This window comes from Microchirus variegatus (genome assembly GCF_963457635.1).
Source record: "Microchirus variegatus genome assembly, chromosome: 16".
Classification (NCBI taxonomy): domain Eukaryota; kingdom Metazoa; phylum Chordata; class Actinopteri; order Pleuronectiformes; family Soleidae; genus Microchirus; species Microchirus variegatus.
This window is the reverse complement of record NC_139817.1, coordinates 22,214,799-22,238,950: the sequence shown is the minus strand read 5'-3', so window position 1 is coordinate 22,238,950 and position 24,152 is coordinate 22,214,799. Positions and strand designations below refer to the sequence as shown.

At 43.1% G+C, this 24,152-nt stretch overlaps 1 protein-coding gene across 1 annotated transcript in view; it reads left to right on the top strand.

Moving 5' to 3' along the window:
- The window catches only part of sema4c (sema domain, immunoglobulin domain (Ig), transmembrane domain (TM) and short cytoplasmic domain, (semaphorin) 4C), a gene marked incomplete at its 5' end in the record, with an annotated part of 47,254 nt that extends 30,333 nt beyond the window's left edge, over positions 1-16,921 (top strand). The window contains 8 exons of the mRNA XM_083902113.1: positions 632-783; positions 4,070-4,245; positions 7,888-8,032; positions 9,135-9,348; positions 13,310-13,425; positions 15,124-15,281; positions 15,743-15,834; positions 16,018-16,921. Of these exons, the coding sequence (XP_083758239.1) occupies positions 632-783; positions 4,070-4,245; positions 7,888-8,032; positions 9,135-9,348; positions 13,310-13,425; positions 15,124-15,281; positions 15,743-15,834; positions 16,018-16,916 (1,952 nt within the window). The 3' untranslated portion in view covers positions 16,917-16,921. The remainder of the gene's footprint in view (positions 1-631; positions 784-4,069; positions 4,246-7,887; positions 8,033-9,134; positions 9,349-13,309; positions 13,426-15,123; positions 15,282-15,742; positions 15,835-16,017) is intronic.
- Positions 16,922-24,152: the final 7,231 nt, after the last annotated feature.

Here is a 24,152-nt window from a genome sequence, read left to right as displayed (position 1 = left end):
GGGAAGGAAGGAAGGAAGGAAAGGAGGAACACACAGATGTGGCTGAGGTTTAGGGGGCTTGTTATGTAAGCTTTTTATTCATATTGATACACAGACATTATTAAAAATCTAGTCCAATTAGCCTAAGCAGCTTCTGTCCAGAGTAAGAGCCTTTAATAGGCTTGGGTTTCAGTTGAGAGTTGTCCAGGCCCATCTTTGGCTTTAAAAAAGCTGCTTCAGAGGCTTCCTTTGCTGAAAAGACGAGCTCATCTGAGGAAACAATATATCCCTGTGATATAGGCGGAACAAAAATTACCTTTGCATAAAATGGTTTTAGCTCTCAGCTGCCTCGGGCCACAACGGAACAGAAACACAGAAACATCACTCACAACCTAACGAAGCCGAGATGAAGAGAGAGGGTGAAGCAGAACGGGGACATGACAGGAAGTGAGAAACAAAAACAAAACGAAAAAAAGTGCCGCTAATAGGGAGTGTTGGAGAGACAGAGAGAGACAAATGACTGGAGGATGGATGAGGCGAAAGAGAGGGTGATGAGAGAAAAGAGAGGTGAGAGTGGGAGGTGAGGAATGAGACGGAGGTGTCGTTCAAACGCAGTGACATGCTGTTAAACTACTTTTATGTGTGTGTGCAGAGCCGGACTTCGTGGGTTCAGCCCTGGTGAGGGAGAGCGGCGGCAGTAAGGAGGGCGACGACGACAAGATCTACTTCTTCTTCAGCGAGCGAGCGCTGGAGCTGGACTGTGACACGGAGGTCACCGTGGCCAGAGTGGCGCGCGTCTGCAAGGTAACACTTCTAACAAGCAGAACATGAGCATTTTCATATCCTTTCCCCCCCCCCCCCTCTCTCTCTCTCTCTGTGTGTCTCTCTGCTGTATTTGTGGATGCTTGGTAACGAGGCAAACAAAAGAAAAGCTACATACTAATACAAGCAGTACATTTTTACTGCAAAAATCGTAGTTTTATGAATACGTGATACTTGAAATCAGACAGGGTTTGTTTTTTTTATTTCCTCCAGCTGTTTGGACAGCTGTTTCTGAGCATTTAATAACATGAGACGGCACCTGCTTACAGGTGTGGGCTCACAGAATCCAGCAGGAGATTTCCAGATAAGGAAGTAACTCTCGTCGAGTTGCTTTTACAGCTGCATTCAGAGAAAATACATATTTCATAGTGAGTGTGTGTTCCAGGTATTACTCATGTTGTGGGGACCAGAATCTGTTTACACAGTTACACAGAATAAATGATTCCATTTTTAAGGTGAAGACATGTTGTATGGTTAGGTTAAACTTAAAGTTAGGGTTCGGCCTAACCTTAAACCACCTCCATGAAATTAATGTAAGTCAATGTAACGTCCTCTGTTATACTTGTGGACATTTTCAACGTGTGGGGGACAACTTTAAAGGGCTAGGTTAGCTTTACACGACAACGATCTGAACACAAAAAGTGGCGTTGCGTTCCCACTTTTTATTTCGCGTTTAGACGAGCGTCTTTGGGTGGAAATCTGCATTCACACGGTGACGCAAAAGTGTGTGAAATTTGATGTAGTATGCATGCCAGGTGGCTAGGTGGCGCTGTGAAGCACTGTCATACATCATTTTTTGTTGTTGTTTTTCTTCATTTTAAATTGTTAATACACCATTTTAACATGCAGTAAATTGTAAATAACTGCCAGATATTGAAATGTATTCTGGGAAAATGAGCAAAAGCACTCACAGTACATTTTATGGCCCTTTTATGCTTAAAATAATAATAATAATAATAATAATAATAATAATAATAATTAAAACACACTGAGGCACACGTGTAATAATAATCATAAAGTAAAAGGTCCTGGACCACAAACTACTTAATTCTTTAAAATGTTTCTACTGATACCAGAACACATCTTTCATTTGACCCACACTAACACATCACATTGACATAGATTAATTTAGGTAATTAAGTTTATTTGCTTAATTAATTTCCTTGATTGGGTTTGACAGAGCACAGTGGTTGTGGCCTCTTCTTCTGAGGAGACTCCCCTCTGTGAAACATTTAGAGACTTTCCTTTTATGATGTATGAATTCACTGACCTTTTTTTTTAAAGTTACCCCAGCAAAGGTCCGGTGTCCTGTTACAGATACTAATGCATCCATATAGTCGCGCTAACCTTTAAACTGAGCGAAATAGAGACGGATTGTCAGCGGTCTGAGAAGATGTGTGCAATTAAGTGTACAATATAAGCAGTGTTTTATGGGAAGTTCCCTTTTATGTCTGCACAGTGATGAACAATAAAGCTCTTCGGATGGAATTAGAAGCAGATGCTCGTGCATGATGTATACTGGAGAGCGGGGCGATGAATAATACGCCGCACAATATATCTCACAGCTGTAATATGAGCATTTGCATTTTTTTAATTCCTTTTTTTTTTTTGGAGCTTTAATCACTCAGCGTAATAAGAGAAAATCTGGCGAATGCACCTCTTTTGACGTCCACGGAAAAATATCCTGCATTTCAGCGATGCCCTTTAATGTCTCAGCATTCAAAGGCTTATTTCCAGGTTGACAACAATTCATTCAGTCAGGCTAATCGTGTGTACCAAATTTTAGTAATTAATATAGAGATACGGAGGCCATACAATGTACGTACAGAGACGGCTAATGAAGTGCAACTTTAAAGGTGCAGCAGAGCAACAAAAAAAAAGCATCTAAATAACCATAACTTTTAAAAGTGTCTTCAAGTCTGTTTTATATAGAGTTTTATTAAGAGAGAACAAACAACAAAATCCTGAGGAGAAAACCAACAGTGCCCTAATGAGGCTATGTAGTCATCGTCAGGCAGTTTTTCCTGGACCTTCACCGTCTTTCAGAGATAATCTTCTTCCTTTAGGGCTTTTTTTCTTTCCATTTACTCTGCGTTTTCTTTCTCCTTAAGGGAATCTCTGCACACGGGTCACACTCGCACGTCACTCACGATAAACCGTAGTTCAACTGTCTGTTTCTGTGATGGCTGTGAAGGCGGCGATAAGCTGAATCGCCTAAACAAACAGCCCCGTGTCAGTGTCTCACGGTCAGTTAGTCTGTCTCTGTAGAACAGCGGTAACTTGGATCCGGATTATGCACCGAGTGAGTCTTTACACGTGAGGAATAAACGTATTTGGACATTTTGTAACTCTCCTCAGTGGCTCGAGCTTTAAATAAAATGGTTTCCGAACACGTTTCCCCGCGTTCCCTCCAGGCTTCTTTTAAAACACACAGAACGCTGTATTGATTTAAAATGTGTCTCATATTGTTCTTCGACGAAAATATTTCATTACCTCTGAAAAACTATTCCAGCTTTCATTCGTTTTTTTCCTCATCTGACAAAAACAGTCTTAATATGCACTTGTAAGGATTTGAAAACATCCACTGCTTCGTGGATAAATCTAATAAATAGATATGATCAGCCACACATGACTGCAGCTTAATGCATTTAGTCGTGTACAGTAGACGTGGTCAGGGGGTGACCTGCTGAAGTTCAAACTGAGCATCGCGATGAGGAAGAAAGGTGATTTAAGTGACTTTGAACGTTGTCAGGGTTGTTGTTGTTTTCCAGATGGGCTGCTCTGAATATTTCAGAAACTGCTGATCTGATGGGATTTTCACACACAACACAACCCTCTGTAGAGTTGACACAGAATGGTCCCCCAAAAAAAATACTTCAGTGAGCAGCAGAAAATGTCTTGTTGATGCCAGAGATCAGAGGAGATTGACGAGAGATCGACCAGACTCAAGTAAACACTCCACGATCTCTGAATGCTCGACAGCAGCGCGGCCATTTTATTATGTACACATAAAGAAGTGGCTGGTGAGTGTTTGTCAATACATGGAGGGTCAAATTTGCATTTAAAGAGACAGACACTCAAAAGTGAGCGTTCTGAACAGGGCTGTTTTTGCAGAGTGATTGAACTGCTGTGGTGCTTCATCCTTAAGGTATTTTGACCATTTGGACACCAGGGAACTAGGTTAACGTGGGGAAATAGGGTATATTGTGTCTACTTTAATGTCTACTAAACAGTAAATTAAAGAAACCATTCATATGTCCTCTCTTAGGGAGATCTGGGTGGTACCAGGACCCTGCAGAAAAAGTGGACCACCTTCCAGAAGGCCCGGCTGGAGTGTTCCCTCCCGGAGCGCCACGTCTCCTTCAACAACCTGAGGGCCGTCTTCACGCTGCCGGGACAGGACTGGCGGGGAACCACTTTCTACGGCATCTTCCATGCCCAATGGTGAGTGAGATCAGGCGCTAATGGAGACATTTGGAACGTCCACTTCTGTATCATCCTCAGATAAATGTGAGTTAATTAGCAGGGGTTTTATCTGCTGTCAAGGCAAGACATTACAGCACCTATTTAACATGTCGAATACTGGACTGTTTATTAAGAGTGTGGGTCAGCCAGTCACTTTAGAATCATGTCTTTAATTATGGCCTTTGTGTGATTAGGCAGGCCATTTACTGTGTAATTAGGCCTTGAACAGAATAGTCTTTTAAATGATAATACGTTGAGTTGAAGTGGATGCAACTCAAGTGTGTTTTATTTGTTTTGTTAGTGATTAAATGATGATGTTTCAGATGATAGTGGACCAATTTACTAAGCAGAATCATACCGATCAATGAAGCTCTTCTGCTGTGGACCACGATGACGACAGAATTATATAGGGAGAATCAAAGCTTCTTCTTTTTTATTATTCCGATAGTAAATAGCTGGCTAAATTAGCTCTATTGATTCATTCTTTTTCTCATAAGTCTGACAAAGAATTTATCCCAGAGCCTCTCGCTCTCTTGAAATGTGTTTCAATTTGAGAATTTACGACTTCTAAAATTGACTCTTTTATTTCTTTGCGGGGAGCAGAAATCCATCAGGCAATTGGCTGTTTTAGGACTTACTGTAAATTATCTGTGCTGAGCATTTGTGCGTCTGATCTTTGATAAGCTGTTGTGTAGCAACATCGGTGACGGTGATGCAGAACGCATGATTCATAAACAACCAAGAGTGGGATTGTAACTGAAATATTCCGATTAAAGCGGACCTAGACCGGAAGTTCCAATTAACGCTGTTTTTTAGTGTGTATCTGCGTCATTACCTTGTTTATGAAGCCCTGAAGGTTCTAAACAAACATTTCAGCCACTGCTGAGAACGCTGTGTTTTATTGTAATCTCGGGCTCAGCAAGATCTCTGAAAAAACCCGGTCCGGTTACGTAAACACCGGTTCTCCGGAGCAGCAGATCGTCCTGGTCCGGGCACTAGTCCGGGCTCATCTGGTTGCGTACATTGAAGAAGAATAACGTCCGTTGTGGAGGTGTTTCACGAGCGACAGTGTCCTCTGACTCTGGGTCAAAGTCATAAAAGGGACTGCGGCGGGGTGTCGTGAAGAAGCTATTTTTAAACATTGTTAAAACAATGTTTTGATAATGAGGAGCTGTGCATCCAACCGTTCCAAAGGGGGGAGCTGTGCTTCTGAGAGCTGGTGTGCTGAATAATTATACTGGCCAATCACAAGACTCTGTCTTCTGGGTGAGAGAGTTGAGTCTCAAGTCTCGCGGCTGGGATACAGCGTCAGAAAAGAGGATTTCTATCGGCTCGTTTACAGCAACTAGGAGGTTTAACAAGTTAATGTATGTAAGTAGACCTCCATAACTAACATATATGTGCAACAGGACCACTCTAGGTCCGCTTTAAGGAAATTGGTGGCGATACCCAGCCCTACTGACCATCCACATGCGAGTCCCAAGCATCATGAAAACCCCGTTTTCCCCACCACTATCCTGACTTCCACCAGCACACATCCAGTGCCCCAGCTTGATCGTGGATGCTGGGATGGAGCCAGGTCTCTGTAAAGATGTGGCGATAACAGTCCCCAATCCACTGTTTTGGAGGGAGCCTGAGTCCCAAGTCATCCATTCCCTTTTTCCTGTTACCGGGTGTCAGCCAGAAGTCAGCTGAGAGGAACGGCCTTAGGTCCAACTCTTATCAAGGCTCTCTACCCTCCCCTGTCTGGTTTTTGATCACACTGCTTTTGTCATGTGCTTCACCAAGGGCAAAGATGGTCTGAGTATCTTATCTTATGTTGATGAGTGATTAAAGGGACACTGTGTAGTATTTATGGGTTTATATGACCCAAAATCCACTTTTTTATACATATTATGTGCTCCTGCATTGTCTAGTCGCTGTATAAATGTTTCATTTTCGTAGTGTTTCAAAAAGTCATGTAAAATAACATGGTCGCGGGCCACGGTTGCATAGCCACTGTTAGCAGCGAGACGCCATGTTTCTACCGGAGCCTGTAAGGACAAACGCGAGAGAACAAATCAAGCGTCGCTTTACTTGTAGCAGAAGTCCCGCCTCCACTCTCTCCGCTTCGTCTGCTACGGCCGCGGTAGCTCGCCCTCTCCCTCGCCTCACAAACCTCATCTGCTGACACGGAGAAAGACGACGAGGACGACATTTGACCGGCTGAGGATACCGTAGCGCTCAGGGAAGGGAGGGGGTGAGCAGAGGAGCAGATCTTTGTTGTAAATTTCAGCCTCTCCTCTAGATGGCACTATAAACTACTTACTTCACCTTTAAGTCATGAAAAACAACATTTAAATTGAAGCAATGTTGGATGTTTGCGGCGAAAGTGTGTGATAAAGCAAACATGAAACAACAACAACGTGATAATTAGAAGGGCCGACCACACTCTCTTGGTTTTTAATTGGGGGTTGTGGCATTATTAGGAGAATAAAGACTGGAGTTTGTTGGACCAAAAACATAACATTAATGTGTTAATGAGTAAGTTTTCATCAAAGGGAAATAAAGTGAGGGCAGGAGGGTTTTTCTTTGGAAGCAAAGTTGAAGACTTAGCCTAATTTGTCTCTGGGCAATGCCCTTTGATGTGAGTCTTTTGTGTCCCTCAATAAGATATCATATCACAAAGTGAGCCACCAGCTTTGAACTTCAAGCTTTGTGTCTTCATTCAGAGCTCCTACTGCTGCTGGTATAATGCCTTAATCATATTTCTGTGTGCGACTCACTGGGGATTCCGCAAAAGCTCCCCCCCCCCCCCCCCCCCGGCTTTGATAGAGATAACATTAAGATAATTGGACATTATGTAAATGATGACTCGAAGTTCAAGACGTAATCTGACAGAAACAACACGTCGCTGTTGTCCTTTAGATTTGACTTTCACCGTCTGAAATCAATGTGCACTGCTGTGCATTCACAGCGCTGTTCCACTCCCTCACAGGACAAAACACACTTTATAATTTTATGGACACAACTGTTTATGGCTTTTCGCGATATAAAACTAGTAGCTGCTAAATTCAAGTTGTACCTCGGCCAACGCTCTACACTGTAATAGAAATTCCTGTGTACATTTTGCTTCGAACTCATGTTTTTGTTACATAGCAAGGAATATAGATTCATTTTTGTCTTTCTATGAACATGAGAGTCAGTTGATGTAAAAGCAACACTCCTAAAGGTTGTTGTTGTTGTTGTTTTATGATGAGGATGAGTGGCCCACAGCAATGATTTAATGTGTCTGAGTTGTGTCAATACCCACTTTTAGTGCCATTTGCGTTCTGAAATTTGGCTGCAAGAAAACATAAGCTCATATACCCTTAACTTTACCATTAAATGAAATGGGTTTCTGGAATGACGCCACCAGAAACGGGTATTTCAGTAGCCTGTGAAGGAAGTGTGGCACACTGGGATTTACTTTTGTAAACATGATCATTTAGACTTCATCTTCCATTTATTTGAGCACAGATTTATGTTGCTCTTCTCGCTTCTCGTCTCGCTTTACGACTAATTTGTCTCTCAGTTTTTTTGTTTTTATATATATATAATGGCTTCATCTTTATAATCTTTGCCTTCGCTGCCATCCCTCAGGGGAGACGTGGATGTGTCGGCCGTGTGCCAGTACCAGATCAGTGATGTGAAGAAGGTCTTTGAGGGATCCTACAAGGAGTACAGGGAGGCGTCTCAGAGGTGGGGACGCTACACCGGCGCTGTCCCTGTCCCTCGGCCTGGATCGGTAAGAACCAATGAACCTTTATTAAACACATTTCAAACACACAGTTGGCAAGCAGCGTGGGATCATGGGAATTGTTGTCTTCTTGTCTCCTTCGGTTCCCCTTTATGGGGTGAGCTCAGTGGTAGAAAGTGCTGCTAACAGCAATAAGTAGTCAAATGAAATATGAATGAAACTGATTTCTGGGTGTTTCAGCTTCTTAAATGCGGATATTTTCTTAATTTGTTTTGCTCCATATGACAAAGAAATCACTAAAAGTGAATCATTTTGGTTTGTGGACAAAACAAGACGTTATTTCCAGGTTTGACAAATACTGATCAACATTTTTATAACGTTTCTCTGTCATTTTATGGACCAAACCATTACTCGATTTATCGAGAAAATAATCGACAGATTAATCGATTATGAAAATAATCATCAGTTGCAGCTCTAAACAGTCTCTATATAAACGGCTCTATACAGTGGTAGCACTGAATATTTCATAAGTTAAAACAGAGATGACTAAGTGGTCGTTAAAACATGAACAAAATTAAACCTTGAATAGAAATATGAATTTCTAGAGTTATGAAAAGTACTCCCCTCAATAAAATACATAACATTAGTCTCATCATTTTAATGCCAAAATGCCTACACATTATATCTTTAAGTTGCACATTTAAAATGTGAAAATGGTTCTGTGTGGCTGCTTTTCGTTATCCGCGACTGCATCTGAAAAAGAAGGATTAGTGGGCAGGAAGCAAGAGAAGAATGAGAGCGAGAGAAGTAAAGGGAGGCCGAGGGTGAACGATGGAAGTTAACCAGCAAAAGTTGGCGTGACACAAAAAGCTAAGAATGTAATGATGCAGCACGAAAGGGAAAGGAAGCAGAGGAAAGGGTGTAATGGCAGGCGGAGGTGAACGTTAAAAAGAAAGATGAAGAGGAAGGGAAGAGGGAGGGCAGCATGTTTAAGCCAGTTAACCATGCCAGCTGCAGCTAAAAAGTTTCCTCCTCTGTCTCCTTCCTCCCCTCTGTCCCCTCTCGCTCTTCCTTGCGTCCTACCCTTCTACCCTTCTCTCGCTCCACTTCCCTCCCCTGTGTTATCCGTCCTCCCGTGTCTCTGCTGCAGTGTATAAGTAACACAGACAGGGAGAACGGCTACAACAGCTCTCTGCAGCTGCCTGATGCCACGCTCAACTTCGCCAAGAAGCACCCACTGATGGAGGACAAAGCTCTGGCTCGCCCCCTGCTGCTCGCCAAGGGCGTCAACTTCACCAGGCTGGCAGTGGATCGGGTCAGCGCCCTGGACCTGAGGGCATACAACATGCTCTTCATTGGCACAGGTACAAACAGGGCCGTTTCTAGCTGTTTGGGGGCCCTATGCGAGATACTATTTGGGGGCCCCTATTTTTTTTCAAACTCGAGGTAGAGATTCCTAACTTTTTCATATATTCTGTGATCTTGTTACATTTTAAGAGGAAAGCAGGCGAGAGTACATTCACAAATGCAACAGATACAGTATATTCTTGAAAAATGTTTAATATAAACTTTAAGGTGGCATAACAAGGTAACATAACAAGTTAGCATAACAAGGTGGCATAACATAAAACAGTTTTAACCCACGATTCAAAAACAGTAAAAAAAATTCATAACTAAACTTACTTATAAATAGATATAATGGATTATAATGGGATTTTTACCTGATTACCCAACTAACACTTACATGCTTTGCAAATATATGCATAATGAATGCATGCAATACATGCAAATAAAGACAGGTACTTTTAATTCTCAAAAATATAACAAAATATGAGTCTGAACTTGCAGCTTGGGGCCCCCTGTTGGCCGCGGGGCCCTATGCAGCTGCATAGTCCGCATATAGCAAGAAACGGCTCTGGGTACAAATGACATGAAGAGCTTTTTATGAGGCGGGAAATTTGTCCTTCAACATCTGTCAACTTATTACCCAGAGACCTAACCCAATCACCACTTTCTGTACGTCATCAAATTTGTTCATCTTTCATAGTTTTTTAATCATCAAACGCCAAGTTTCTTGTTCTTTTCTGACATGTTTTATGTTGGCGTCTGGTGCAGAATCCCACACTCCAGCTTCAAAAATGAAAAAGTATCTTCATACATAAACTCAGCCTTACGAGCTAATAATGAAGCGAGTTTTAGGTTTTGCAGGGCTGTTGTGTTCCATTGCTCCATATAGTGTGTGCTTTTATTTGTGTTTTGCCCACGGCTTGCAGAATGGCATCCTCACAGTGTGGTGGCAGAGGAAAAATACAAAGTCTTCCTTCCTACAGTATGTCCCAGTTTCTCACACTGTGGCTGAGTGTGTGTGTTTTTTGTCTGTGTGGGTTGAGACGAAGGAGATACACACACCGTGGTGAGGAGATGAGAGAGAGAGCACAGTCCCTGGCAGCAGACAGGGAGGGACAGGTACTGGCATTAGGAAAGGTGGCACGAAACATCATGCCATCTGGCCACGTTTCAGTTGGGTTTCAATTAAGGGCTTGAAATGCATGTTAAGATCCATCTTCAGGCATCAAAGGGAAACATCTTTGTGCGCGTGACTTCATTAATATCTTTGTCAGTGTCCATCAGAGCCTGAGTGCAGGTGTCCTGTTCTGGCACGGATCGGGAATCAGTCAACCGTCCCGAAACCTTATTCATGAGCAACAGATCTGGCGGTGGAATATGGGGGCTGTGAATATGAATGTAGCTAATCTCATGAATGGTGAGACAAAGTTGGCTTCTTACCATTCAGACCAGAGCAGCAGCAGTGAGTGGCTGTAGCGACCAGCAATCACTATGTTCACATGATGTTAGAAAAAAACAAGTTATTGGATTAGTCCAATTAAAACTAGACATGTTTACGTGGTTTTGCAACTTGAAGCTCACATAGAGTGGTCCTGTTGCACATATATGTGAGTTATGGAGGTCTACTTATACATTAACTTGTTTTTATGGTCAAAAACATCCTCAAATGCCATGCACAGTTAAAGGTGAAGTAATTTATAGTGACATCTAGAGGAGAGGCTGAAATTTACAACAAAGAACTGCTCCTCTGCTCACCCCCTCCCTTCCCTGAGCGTATTTATTCAGATGTATAAGTGTGTCTTTTGTATATCGTATTAGCTCCGTCAGTTTGTTTTGTTCTTGATTTGTTCTCTCGGGTTCGCCCTCACAGGCTCCCAGTAGAAACATGCCGTCAGTGGCAATGCAACAGCGGCCCGCGACCATGTTATTTTACATGACTTTTTGAAACACTACGAAAATGAAACAAAAACTATTATACAGCGACTAGACAATGTAGGAGCACATAATATGTATAAATAGGTGGATTTTGGGTCGTATAAACCCATAAATACTACACAGTGTCCCTTTAAGTCGAGCTCTAACCGTTGCTACCTGTTCAGTCGAGCTAACACACTCACAGATGCACATCCAAACACACACTCGTGCTCCTTGCACCTTGGCAGACGTACACTCGCTGCCAATTGGGCTGTGGGTTTGATTAGCTGTTAGGCAGCTGAAAAGACAGCGATGCAGTGATTATTGAGATTTCTCAAAGCCCAAGAACAGGAGAAGAAATTTGGTCAGGACGAGCTGTGAGAGAGGGACGTGTGACGATTCCTCCTCGTAACCTCCTTGTTAGCTGCAGGGCTGCTTTTCATATTATCTGTGACAGTCTCTTAATCAAGCACACGTCACATGACACATCAAGGTCACCCCCACCAGCTGTGCCTGAAATGCGTTTTCTTTCATCACGGGGAATCTAAACTTGCTCACAATGCCCTACATGAAAGGAACATGAGATCTCTGCTTCCTCCTGCTCCGGCACCAGCTCCCCGTACGCCCTTTAAAAACCTTCAAATGTCTCTTATAATATTACTTTTACCTGAGGTGCTGAAAGGCCTCCACTCTTTTAAATTCACCTTCTAATAGCTCCTTGCTGAGACGAGTACGTTCTGGCAGCTCAACTTTTTTTTTTTTTTTTCTTTTCACAGATTGACAGTTGCAGAGTGTGTTATGACACGATAAGAGTGCGACCCACAGAGGGTGCATTCTGTCTTCAATAGGCCTTTTTAGTAGGAAAAGTACAGGAATAATTAAAGGAAATAGTTGAGGGGGGTTTTGTTATAACATACTGATACTTATTCAGCACTAAATTTGCCATGCAGGAACAAGGCTGAGACACAGATGCTCTCTTTAATTAAAAGCATGGCTGCCAACGAGGACACAAAGAAAAACAGATTTTAGCCTTTGAACAAAAGGTTGAAGTCTGGGATATGCTAAGGATATGTTCACTGCCGTACCTCGCCGTTCGACAGCCTTTTACTACTGGAAACTGTAGTTTGAGTACACAGAGAAGATCGAGTACATAGAGAAGTGTGACTTTTTTTTAAGTTTGTGCCACTTAGGTAAATCTGAATAAAGCATTTCAAACACGTAGCACATCCCCAGTGCTGAGTATGTGTCAGTAAAGTACCTCATTCAACCTTGTTTCAAATAAACCTGAACTATTCCTTGAAGTATTAATCATATGATCTTTAAGGACAGCACAGGATTAATTGAACGTAACCAATTACTGCATCCCAGTAAGCTGCTTCACTTCCCGGAATCTGCCGTGACATGTAAACGGAATTAACGTCATACGTTCACCTGTGTTTTTCCTGTGATCGGAAGTCCAAAAATGAGCATTAAATGTTTTTTCTTTTGCATCTGTTCAACCACAGACTACAACACGAACGAGTAACAGCTGGGGATTGTCTTTTGGCAGTCACTGTAGTTTGCGAACAGCAGCTAAAGAAAGTGTTTATTTGCATACACTGTGACTCGGTTCTTTAATATTTAAATACGTTGCCGTGGCATCAAAGGAGTGTGTTTGCGTACCGTAATATATCATCATGAATATTTAAATGAGTTCCTTAGCAGTCGCAGGTGTGAGTTGCTGAATATTTTTGCATAGCATCAGTGTTTAAGTAAAATACTGTGCAGGCATCTATTAACTGATCTTTAATATTCAACTTGATTAGTATGCTGTCATTAGAGCGTGGGTAATTTTATGTAGAATATCGTTATTATTCAGATGAACAAGTGGGCCGTCGGAATGTTTCTGGGCTTTGAAAATTTGGAAAAGTTTGAAAATATATGTTTTTATGCATGCCATGAAAAATTGCCCTCACGGTTTGGGGTGAAAATCCATTCCATTTAAGTCAATTTTGAATTAAATTGAAAGTTTGACTGAACACAACAGATGTGAGCTGAATCTTCCTTGCTCTTCCTGTGTTGCAGCGGAGGGCTGGCTGCAGAGAGTGGTGATCCTTGGCACCGAGGCCCATGTGATAGAGGAGATCCAGCTGTTTGAGTCGGGTCAGCCAGTGGACAGCCTGACCATCTCCCACTCCAAGGTAAGGAAACGCGGATAGTGTTTCACAGCTGCTTTCAGACGTGCACTGAACTCTAATATTATGTGGAAACGTGATAAAAGTACGTTTTGGTTTATAGGAAGCTCCTGAGTCTCGGTTCTTAAGTGTTTTTAAGGTGGCTTTCTGTGTATAGCACGCTGGGAAACCTATGCAATCACGGTATAAAGTAGGAGTGAATGTCAACGACCCTTTAAAATTGTGTTTTAGCATCTGATTTGAGTGATCTGATCACAAGCTTTCAGCTCTCAGCACAGGTTAGGGTCAAGCCCAATTTATACTCCTGCGTAAATCCTGTCGGATAGGCTCTGCGTCGTCTCAGACTGCACGGAATTTTTTTTTAAGTGTCCGTCACTCGGTCAAGGGACAACGGAGACGGCAAGAGCTGCGATTGGTCCTTAGGACAGGCCGAGCTAAGCTGTGCCGGCTCACAGTGCGCACCGAGCGTCCACAGAGGCGGCAACGTCGCTGCCAAACTATAAATACGTCATATCTCTATACACAAACCACATGTTTAGACTCTAAATGGCCAATTTCTCGCCTCAAATTATCTTTTAAAACTGCGTTCCGTGACACAGAAAAGTGAGAAACGGCCACTGTTTCAACAACAACGGTCTTTCTCTCTCGGACGCCATTGCTCACTGTAGCCAGAAGCACAACAACCTACTGATCGGGCGAGAAATTGCAGCGCGTATCCGTCACCACGACGTAGAAGTATGAAGGCTCGAGTGGTCTCCGTGGTGACGCAGTCTGAGAAGTATAATGTGGCCTTTACTCAGAACACATTCAGAGCCTCCTCAGCTGATGTCCATCTGATCAAGAGCAGGGAAGTGAGATCTTATCACAAGGGGTCACATGGCTCTAATTCCATTATCAGAATAGTGATGGGGGAAGAGGTTGTTGGTAATTCTGCCTCTGTTCTAGAATCTCCCGTCCACCCAGGCCATCTGACCATATTCCTCTAAGGTAGTCGTGCATTTACATAAGCTCATATTTCTGTTGTATCACCGTATCATTTGTATTCAGTGATGGGAGCAGAATTTTGTCTTTGTTGATCTATTAATGCCCTTTTTGGCAGACTCTTATAATCATAAATAGGCTCAGTAGCACTCAGCAGATGTTTTTTATCAAGACTGCCCTTTCCCAGATCAAGTGTCACCTCCCCTCATGAATCCAAATCTCTCTCCACAATAACAGTAATTACAATCCTTCACAACAGTTGGGAATTGAACCCTTGCCCCTGTTGTTTTCTCAATCTGCTGGCCCTGTCAACTGAGCCTGTGTGTTGACACCGGTCATGTCCCTGCGGCTCCGCAATGACATGTCTGCCGATCGATGCAGTTTTGATGGGGTGTTCCTAGCTCGAAAGCCCACTGCTTATCTCATTAATGCTGGCTTAGCTGCGACCAGACATTTTATAACAGCTTTTTAGAAAAGAGCGTAAGGCAGATTGGATTGGAAAAGGGTCGAGGGAGTGAATGTTATTGTAATTGAGAGTCATTATCCCATTATCTCCTCAAACCCCAAACTGAGTCACTTTCTCCCTGCCTCACTCTCTTTCTGTTTGTCTTCTGTCTTGGTTTTTTTTTTTCACCCCATCTCCCTCTGGTTTCTGTCTCTGGATGCTTGACTGAATCTGTTCTTTGTCTCACTCCTTCTCCCTCTTTCCGTGTTTCTCTGTAGAAGTACGTGTACATCGGCTCTCGCTCAGAAGTTCTCCAGCTGCCCTTGGCCAACTGCAGCCGCTATCAGTCTCAGCCAGATTGTCTTCTCGCCCGCGACCCCTACTGTGCCTGGGACAGCGAGGGTCGGGCTTGTGTCCGCATCGACCTCCACCGCGGGTGAGACCTACGTGCATTAATTCATGCATATGAGTCTATAAGGATTGGTATAGATATCTTAAAAGGAGTTTGTAAACAGTGAACCAGTATCTAGATATCATTTTTCCTTTGAACTCCACATAAACAGTCATGCTAATGTTTTTTTAATGCTGTGTTGAGGGAGGAAACCTCTGCATATCAAGTGAGGATGATATTTACCAGATCTGATTTGGACTAAAAGGCTGATGCATCTGCATAAATAAGTGCACTGATTTGTATCTGAATCTATAAAACTATCTTGTTAAAACCTGTTTTTTGATAGATTCACTCTATTCTGAGTGGAGCTGTAATTATTACCTTTACAGTTTGCGCACATAAAAACATTGGTGCAGTCTCGTCTTGACGTTTTCAGATCGGAAAATTTCCCTCAGGCCTCGTGAGAGACTCTTATTTTTCTCTGCTTTCTGCCCTTTCCTCTCCAGGTCCACCTCCTCCCTGTCACAAGACCTCATGCTGGAAAGGTTCAGCCGAGGAAAAGCCAAGTTTGATAAGCCCGTCTCCATCCCCAGTCCTGGTGAGTGTGTGTCCACATCTCAGTAGTGGCCCCTTGTGGGAATTGACTGCCAGTGCAGAAGCAAGTCAGTAGTAAAGAAAGATAATGAACCAGAGCTTAAAGAAAGTGAATTAATCAGAAGAGAGATGACTGCTGGAGAATATGATTTGGTTTATGGAATGAATTTTAAACCTTGTTTTGCAGAACACTCCCGTCTGAGGAACATAACTGTGGTGGTGGGATCTGACATTGCCGCCCTGGTGCTGCCCTGTCAGCTGGTGTCCAACCTGGCTCAGCCCTACTGGGTTGTAAACGACCGAGAACTGCAGCTGGGAGAGGCTGGAGGTCCACGATTTGACCGCAACCTCAAAGCCCTCGTCATCCCTGAAGCGCGCCAGATGCAAGCCGGAAGCTATATCTGCTACTCTGAGGAGCAGGGGGTCAAGTTTCAGACGGAACGCTTCCAAGTGGCCGTGGTAGCCAGCGCCCCAATCTTCATGGAGGCCCGGGCTCCAGACAGCAGCATGGGACTGTTCTGGGTGCTGGTCATCACCCTCGGAGCCGCGTGCTTACTGCTCCTTGTGGCGGCTCTTTACCTGCGCAGGAGGCTGAAGCTGGCGTTGGGAAAGGGCGCAGACATGAAGCCTCTTGAGAGCACGCTGGTCTACCCCATCACTCTCCCTAAGGAACCGCCCACCTTTGTGCCAAGCAAGATGCCCAGTGACGAGGACCGCTTCTGGGAAACCGGCGCCAACTACTACTACTCGGACGGCTCGCTGAAGATCGTTCCCGGTCATGCCCTGGGACCCACCAGCGTCAGCAGCACGGCGTCACCCAGCGCCATTCCCGGCCAGCCCATCCACTCCCCTAGCCGTCTCAGCCTTACCAACATACGAGGCTCCGGCAGCAACGGTTACATCCGCCTCAACCTGAGCACAGCAGGGGAGGAGAGGGCTAGCGGTGCTGGTGCTGGGGGCGGCGGGCTCGGAGGCCTCGGCATGGCTGGGAACGACTACTCGAGCCCCTTCAAGGAAGAGCTGAGACGCACCCTTCAGCAGAGAAGTGTCCTGCCTGACGCCAACCCAGAGGAGTCATCTGTCTAGGCCTGTCCTCCTCCGTCGCCATTTTTAAGTTGGAAAAACAAAACAACCAAACTACCTCCCTCCTCGCGAGGATGCCTGCTCTCTCTCTCTTTCAGTGACAAGCTGTTAATCCCCTGTGCTCTCTCTCACTCTCTCTCTCACTCTGCCAATGCCTGTTTGGTTCACTGTAGACATTTATAGCACACAGCATGTTAATTATACACATTCATACACCGTGTTCGCCAACATGCACTCCTGTAATTATTGTGTTCTGGACAGCATCGCTACTTGTGTAAATTTTGTATTTAAGAAGCTCGAATGCGACGAGGAGCGCACCACCGCAAGTGTGGAAATCAAGCAGGCGGCGTTACATGAAGGGCACATTTCTTCTTTGCTGTGTGGACCACGTGAGGCCCTTTAGCGCCACATGACGAGCAGCGAACGCAAGTGACTGGAAATATTGAAGTGGTTCCCCCGCTCTTCTCTCCCTCTGAGACTTTCTCAGCTTACTGCACTTAAAAAGTGGAAGCACGTCTTCCGTTTTTGTATTCGTGAGCCATGAGTGTGAGAGCGGCATAAAAAGACTAATTAATCTCGAAGCAAGACGACAATCATGTCCCTTTAGCAGGAGCTCTGCTTAGGACAGAGAGAAGAGGACGGAGAGAGAGAGCCAGCGACAAAGAGAGAGGAAATTAAATAGAAAATGAAGTGAATCGGCAAGAAAGGCCTGATGGGGGTTTTTTCAATGAAGGACAATCTCTCAAGACTTTGTCTGCTCAATTTGTGTTTTTTTCTCCCGCGTTGTATTTACCCACGGAGGAAGTCCTTCAACCCCTTCCACTTTAATTTGTTGTGCTGGTTGCTTTGAATTAAGACATTTCTTGTTGTTCTTTACTTGTTGCTTTTCTATGTTGTACGGACTACAGCAGTGTTCAATTCAAATGATTGTCATGTGACTGATGCCCCCCCCCCCGCCACCCCTTTCCCCGTGAGTGACTCTGTGAGGGGCAGGCGCCTACATTCCTTGTTCAGCTCTGCACGGTGGCCCTCGAATGCACGTTCAAGTTCAGCATACTACGAGTTTGCGCCACATCACATTTGCACATTGTCAAAGCGGATCTGTGTTTTGGTCGGGCTGTTTTGGATGTTTGTGCCTCCCCACAGTGAGAGAAAAAAAAGAGGCTGTTTGCATTCAGCGGAGAATAATTGCACACCTAATTCCAAATTGAAAGTTGATGTGAAGACATTTTGGCATGGAGAATGTAGTTGAACCTTCACTGTTGCGACCGCCGTGGATGTCTCATTAAGTGCTTTATATCCAGTGTGTTTGGTGGGGGGGGGGGGGGGGGGGATGACGAGAAGGAAACGAACCCTCCCACTCACCGACACACACACACACACCCCCCCCCGGACTGCAGTGTGTTTGTGATGCACCCTTAAAACCCCCACGGAACCCCCTCCCTCTTACCGATGCCCAGAGACTGACCCGGGGCCACTGTGGACGTCCTGCAGAGGAAGAACACTGTAAAAACACATCCACACAGAACGAACACACACACACAGTTTAAAGAGAAGAACGGACGGACAGACACAGACCAATTGCTGCTGAGCTGAAAAACAGCTGGCTGGAGACGGGACGCAGCCATGAACCAGTGACAGGTATTGTTCTGCTTAATTAAATCCTTGCAAACAAAGTCCTAACCTTTAATGATTTCCAATTTTGCTTTTTTTTTTTGGTGGTGGTTGTTGTTAGTGCTACTCAGTGTTTTGTTTAGAATCATTCAGTTTATTCATCTGGGTTCTCTGGCTGTCTCTTTGTTTAACTTATTGCAAAAAAGGAATCATTGAACTTGCTGAAAAATATGCAATTTGCTTGCTGAGATTTTAATTAGAAGAGCTAAAGCACTGTCTGTCTCGATGTGAAACTGGAGTTGTGATGCGGTTAGCCCACAGGGAGAGTACAGGGTTTTTCAAATGAGCTATTGACACATGTTGTGAGCATTGTTCAGCTTAAGAATACGGTGGCTGCTTTTTCTCCCCTTTAGACAGCCTTTTACAGTTTATAAACCACTCAGTCTCCTGCACCAAACTCCCTAGAGAAAATCAGCATTTTGCATGTGAGGTCACAGGAGCTGTTGGCTGCATTTTTGTCCCATTGGTAAATCCCAACAAAGGATTAAAAACACCAAAGTTACAAAATAACCAAGTTTAAGTTACTGGTGGAGGCAGCAATATATGTACAACTCCTGTGTCCCATGGTGTAAAATCTACGATTCTCTGAATGGACTTTGGTGTCGGGAGTGAGTGGTTTACAAACTTAAGTTTCATGTCAGAAAATACTGCTTAATGCACTAGGTCAAATATGTATCATTCCCTTCCACCTTGTTTATACATTTTATGCTCAGCAATATAAGCTAATCTTGCCTTTGCATCCCGTTGTAAATACAATATCTACTGAACATCTGCATGTTAACGTGTCTCATACACGTTCCATGCTTTCAGGTCTTTTTTAAAATATGTGCGTTCTGTTGTCAAAGTCTTAGGGAACAGGTGCGTCAGAAAATCGTTCATAGAAAAAGATAAGAAAAGGGTCGGCTGAACTGGAAAAAAAAACAAAAACAGAAATTGTTTTGAACTGCCAAAGATTAAAATGAGTTTACCCGAGGAAGAGCTTTGTCAGAATGGAACATCTGTTTGTTAAAAAAAACAAAAGAAAAACTTCTATTTACAAGATTCAGAAAGTGCGGCGAACCTCAGCCTCAAAAACTGTCATATTCGCTGTAGCCACATATTAGTCTCTCATATACCTCAAGGTGTTTTATTTTTTTACATTACTTTTCTTTTATCTACAATAATTTAGCATTGTAAAGTGTAGTGTCTAATCCACACACAGGCCCGTCTGCTCAAAGTGTTCCTGGCAATGTCATGATGTCCTGAAAAAAAAAATATGACCTACTTTTCCACCCGATTAGAAGAAAACTTTGACGCACTGCCAACACTCACAAGTGTGATGACGAAGCCACAATGTGCTCAGCTCTGTCTTACTAAATATACATTATTTTGTCCTGTGTCTTTTGCTTTGTCCATCAGGGGTCGACGATGGTCTTTCTTTTTTCGGGACGTGTCTTTTGGGACCAGAGGAGCGGAGAATGGTGGAAGGAGAAGGACAAAAAAGACTGTATTTGTGTTGTTCCACTGTGTGCACATCGCTGAGGAGGATGTAGAATGTCATAAGTGATCCCCTTGTTGAAGAGGTACTCGGCCTTCAGCGCTCCATCCCAGTGTTGCATGATCCTCTGCAAGTGGACTGTGCATCTTTGATATGATCATCCTTGTACAAGTGCATTTTTTGGGGGACTTTTACAGACACTAACATTGTGGAAGAGTACATGTTCTCTTTGAAAAAAAAACAAACAAAAACAACTAAATGTGTCTGATTTCAATTGTTCAAGGATTGTACAGGAACTCATGGCAACATTTCCACACGTTTACGTTTCTCTGTGCCTCGCCACCTTTTTAAATAAGCCAAAGTAGACTGCAGTTGCTTTTGTTCTACTGTCGTTAGGATGCTTCAATTAACTTTATTTGGTTCCAGTTCGATGTTTAAGTCGCGGCGGTCCGTCCACTTTGCTACACTGAGCTGATGTCTGCAACGTTTCTGCATAGTCGTTTTAACTGCAGCGAAAAAAAAAAAAAAATTCCCCTCAAGCAAAACACAAAAGGCTTGATGCCAGTGGACGTCCTGTTCACTTCCTGTTTACAGTGAAGATCTGCTGAATTCAATTCTTTATCAAAGGCTGAATAATGTACCAAAACCGTACCCATTATTTAATTTGTCTGCGCCTGTAAAAACCAAATAAGTAGCTGCTGATCAGTAATTAAATAAGCCCACATAATAGTATTAATTTACCAGAGGCAGAAATAATAAATAAAAAAAAAACACATTAGCTCTTTACACTGGTAGTTATGTCTTAATGTATTCCATTTTTTACGATTAGGCTTTTTACTTTAATTTAACTTGTTGTAAAAAAAAGAAAAGAAAAACAGGCATCAAGCTGGGGAAAATGCATGTGTAATGCACTTGATGTGCATCTCCTCAGTTCCTCCTAAATTCTTGTTTGCTCGAATTATTTATCTCACACAAGGCTTTAAGTTCTGCTGTTTTCTCCCACGTTGTATTATTTTGTTACCATCGTTTCATTTTTTTTGCCCCATCTTTGCTGGTCTGTTATTAATTGTTTTTAAAGTATGTTACGTAACTTATTTCACTTGTACAAACATGTTGATATTTATTATCATTGTACATATGTCCTTATTTTTTATATGTGTATATATACACAAATAAAAATAGAGATATACTCGGGGGTGTGTGAGCGTTTGTTTTTGACGTCAGTTTTACCATGCGACAGGCGGCGGCCGAGGTTTTTCTGTGTGGAGGAGCTTTGTCGCGTCTGAGGAAAATAACCCTGATGTCAGAGCCATCACAGTTATCTTTCTCAGGGTTATCAGAGCCTTGTTTACCAAGACACAGAGGGTTCGAGTGAAAAGACGACAGGGGAAATGGAAAATGGGGCATTTCTTGGCCGTCTAGAAGCTCAGCGTCTGTGCTTAGTCAAGTAGGTTTGATTTATTTATTCTTAACCTGTCTCCTGAACTTTATCGACATGTCATTTAAAATTGCTGAAGTGTCCCTGAAATAAGAAAACGTATGGTAAACATCTGACGGTGATGGCCACCCAGGGTTTACTCATGTAATTCATTCTTTAGGACAAAATATGTTGAATATACACACAGATTTAGAGTAAAATTGTGTTAAAACGACTATTGTAAATACAGCTTTGAGAGAAAGTCCTTGGGGTGTTGGTGGCATTTGTAAAGAAAGCTATCCAAGGCATTAAAAACTTTTACTATTATAGTCTTATTCACCCGATTTAGGTAACCTATGGCTCGTAACTGCTAAGGTCAACAGTTTAATCCTGGGAAAGTGCAGCTATAAGTGCTGCCCACTGCTCCTGTGCCCCAGCGTTTGTGTGTTCACTACTGGTGTGTCATAGGATAGGGTTAAATGCAGAGGTCAAATTCACTGTCACAAATTTGTGTCCGTGCAAAAAATGTCACTCCATTTTGGTCAAATTCTCAGCTGCGATATTTCAGACTGAACTCTCACAGCCAGAAGACAGACTGTGTTGTGATTGGCCAGCCAGTGTAGAGCCTTCCCAACTGTCTTGTGATTGGCCAATACCAGGAAGTGACGTAATTAGCACACCAGCTCTCAGAAGCGCAGCTCCCCCTTCTGGAGCGGTGGATGCACTGCTACTGATTATCAAAACATTGTTTTAACAGTGTTTAAAAATAGCTTCTTCACGACTCCCCGCCACAGTCCCTTTGACGACCTTGGACCCGGAGTCAGAAGACACTGTCGCTCGTGAAACACCTCCACAACGGAGGTTATTCTTCTTCTGCAGGTTCAATTTACGTAACTGGATGTGCCAGGACTAGTGCCCGGAGCAGGAGGATCTGCTGTTCAGGAGAACCGCTGTTTACGTAACCGGACCAGGTTTTTTCAGAGATCTCGCTGAGCCCGAGATTACAATAAAACACAGCGTTCTCATCAGTGGCTGGACTATTTGTTTAGAACCTTCAGGGCTCCTTAAACAAGGTAATGACGCAGAACTTCCGGTCTGGGTTTGCTTTAAATGACATCAAATCTGGACTGAAATTCAAAGGAACACATTTGGGACGTGACAGCTGGTGTTGACGGAGGAGACTTGAACTCCTCTGACAGACTTGTACATGCATCAAACGCAAGCGTTTGACAAACCACCAATTAGTTAAACATCACGCTGCACCACATGATGGCTGTGATGACAGTGAGGAGATATATTTATAGTGACATAATCAGGCCGGCGAAAGTAGACTGAAAAACATATGCTTAAAGAAAGTTGAGCGAGACATGAGAAGAAATCATCAGTGACAAACTAAAAATACGGAGGGATGGAGTTCACAGATACATCAGCGTGGAAAGATCTATTCTCACCAAAAAAATAAAATAAAAAGATGTAATAAATCTAAAGCAACTGGCCATAAAATCCTCCTAATATGTCACAGAGACTCAGGAATAATGTTCATATAACAAACTGAACTCACCAACAACAACAGTACAGACAAAATATTTGCATTCAAAAAAAATATTTTGCAGACTGCAAATCATGTTTATGTTTTGAAATCATGTTTTGGCATGTGGCGTCACCTACCGCCGTCTACCAATCATTGCAGTCAGCAGAGTCTCAGCTGCCGAGCAACCACGGGTTGCCAGTTACGTCAGAAAACCAAACCGAAAAGACCTCGGTATTTTGAATTTGGATGTAGTAACCGTTTTTGGCCACATTCTTACATATGGCACCTTTAAATGCATTTAATTGCAATGCATTTGTCCAAAAAAGCTTGTTTCTGCCCAACAACAACAACAACAGTCGCAACTTGGATTGCACAGACTTGAGGAAGCCGCACACTTCATGCGGTGGACAGTCCCAGCTGTGGAGAGAGAGAGACTGATCTCCGTGTACTCAGCTGCATCACAGCCTCTCCATAAGCTTCACTGGGCTTTCTTCAACAGTTCACCCACCTGTTGGGGCTCATTGATCGTTTCAGCTCCACAGGCTGCAGATAATGCAAAACCACAGTAATCCAATTTCATATTACATATTATATCATCGTATTTTGGTGAATATGTTTTAGTTGTGATTTTTTTAAACATTCATTTTGGTTTTTATTTACCACCATATTATATATCCAAGCCAGTGTGGCATAAAACAGTGTCTTTTGTTGAAAAACAGAATGAATAAAAATATATAATGTCAGACTATACAACCTTCCAAAGGGGTGGAGGGAAAAAAAACAAAAAAAAAACACTGATGCTACCTGTCTGGCTGACAGATGGGGGAGTTAAACTTTGAGCATCAGGTCAGCTTCGAATCAACAAACTGAGAGAGCAATGCAGTCGAGCTCCAGCTGTTTAGTTTCACCAAAGCAAACAGCAGCTGGGGCCTCACAGACGAGGGAGTAAATTCCAAGACGTGGAAGTGGAAAACAAGTTTAAACACAGAATGTTTTCCAGATAAAAAGTAACACAGAACAAAATCATGAAGAAATAAAAGGACCTGCAATGTAAACCAATATAGAGCACAAGATCATCAGGAGAAGCCCTGAGGCATACTGAAACAGATACTAGGTTGTAAATCAATGCATAAATATGTA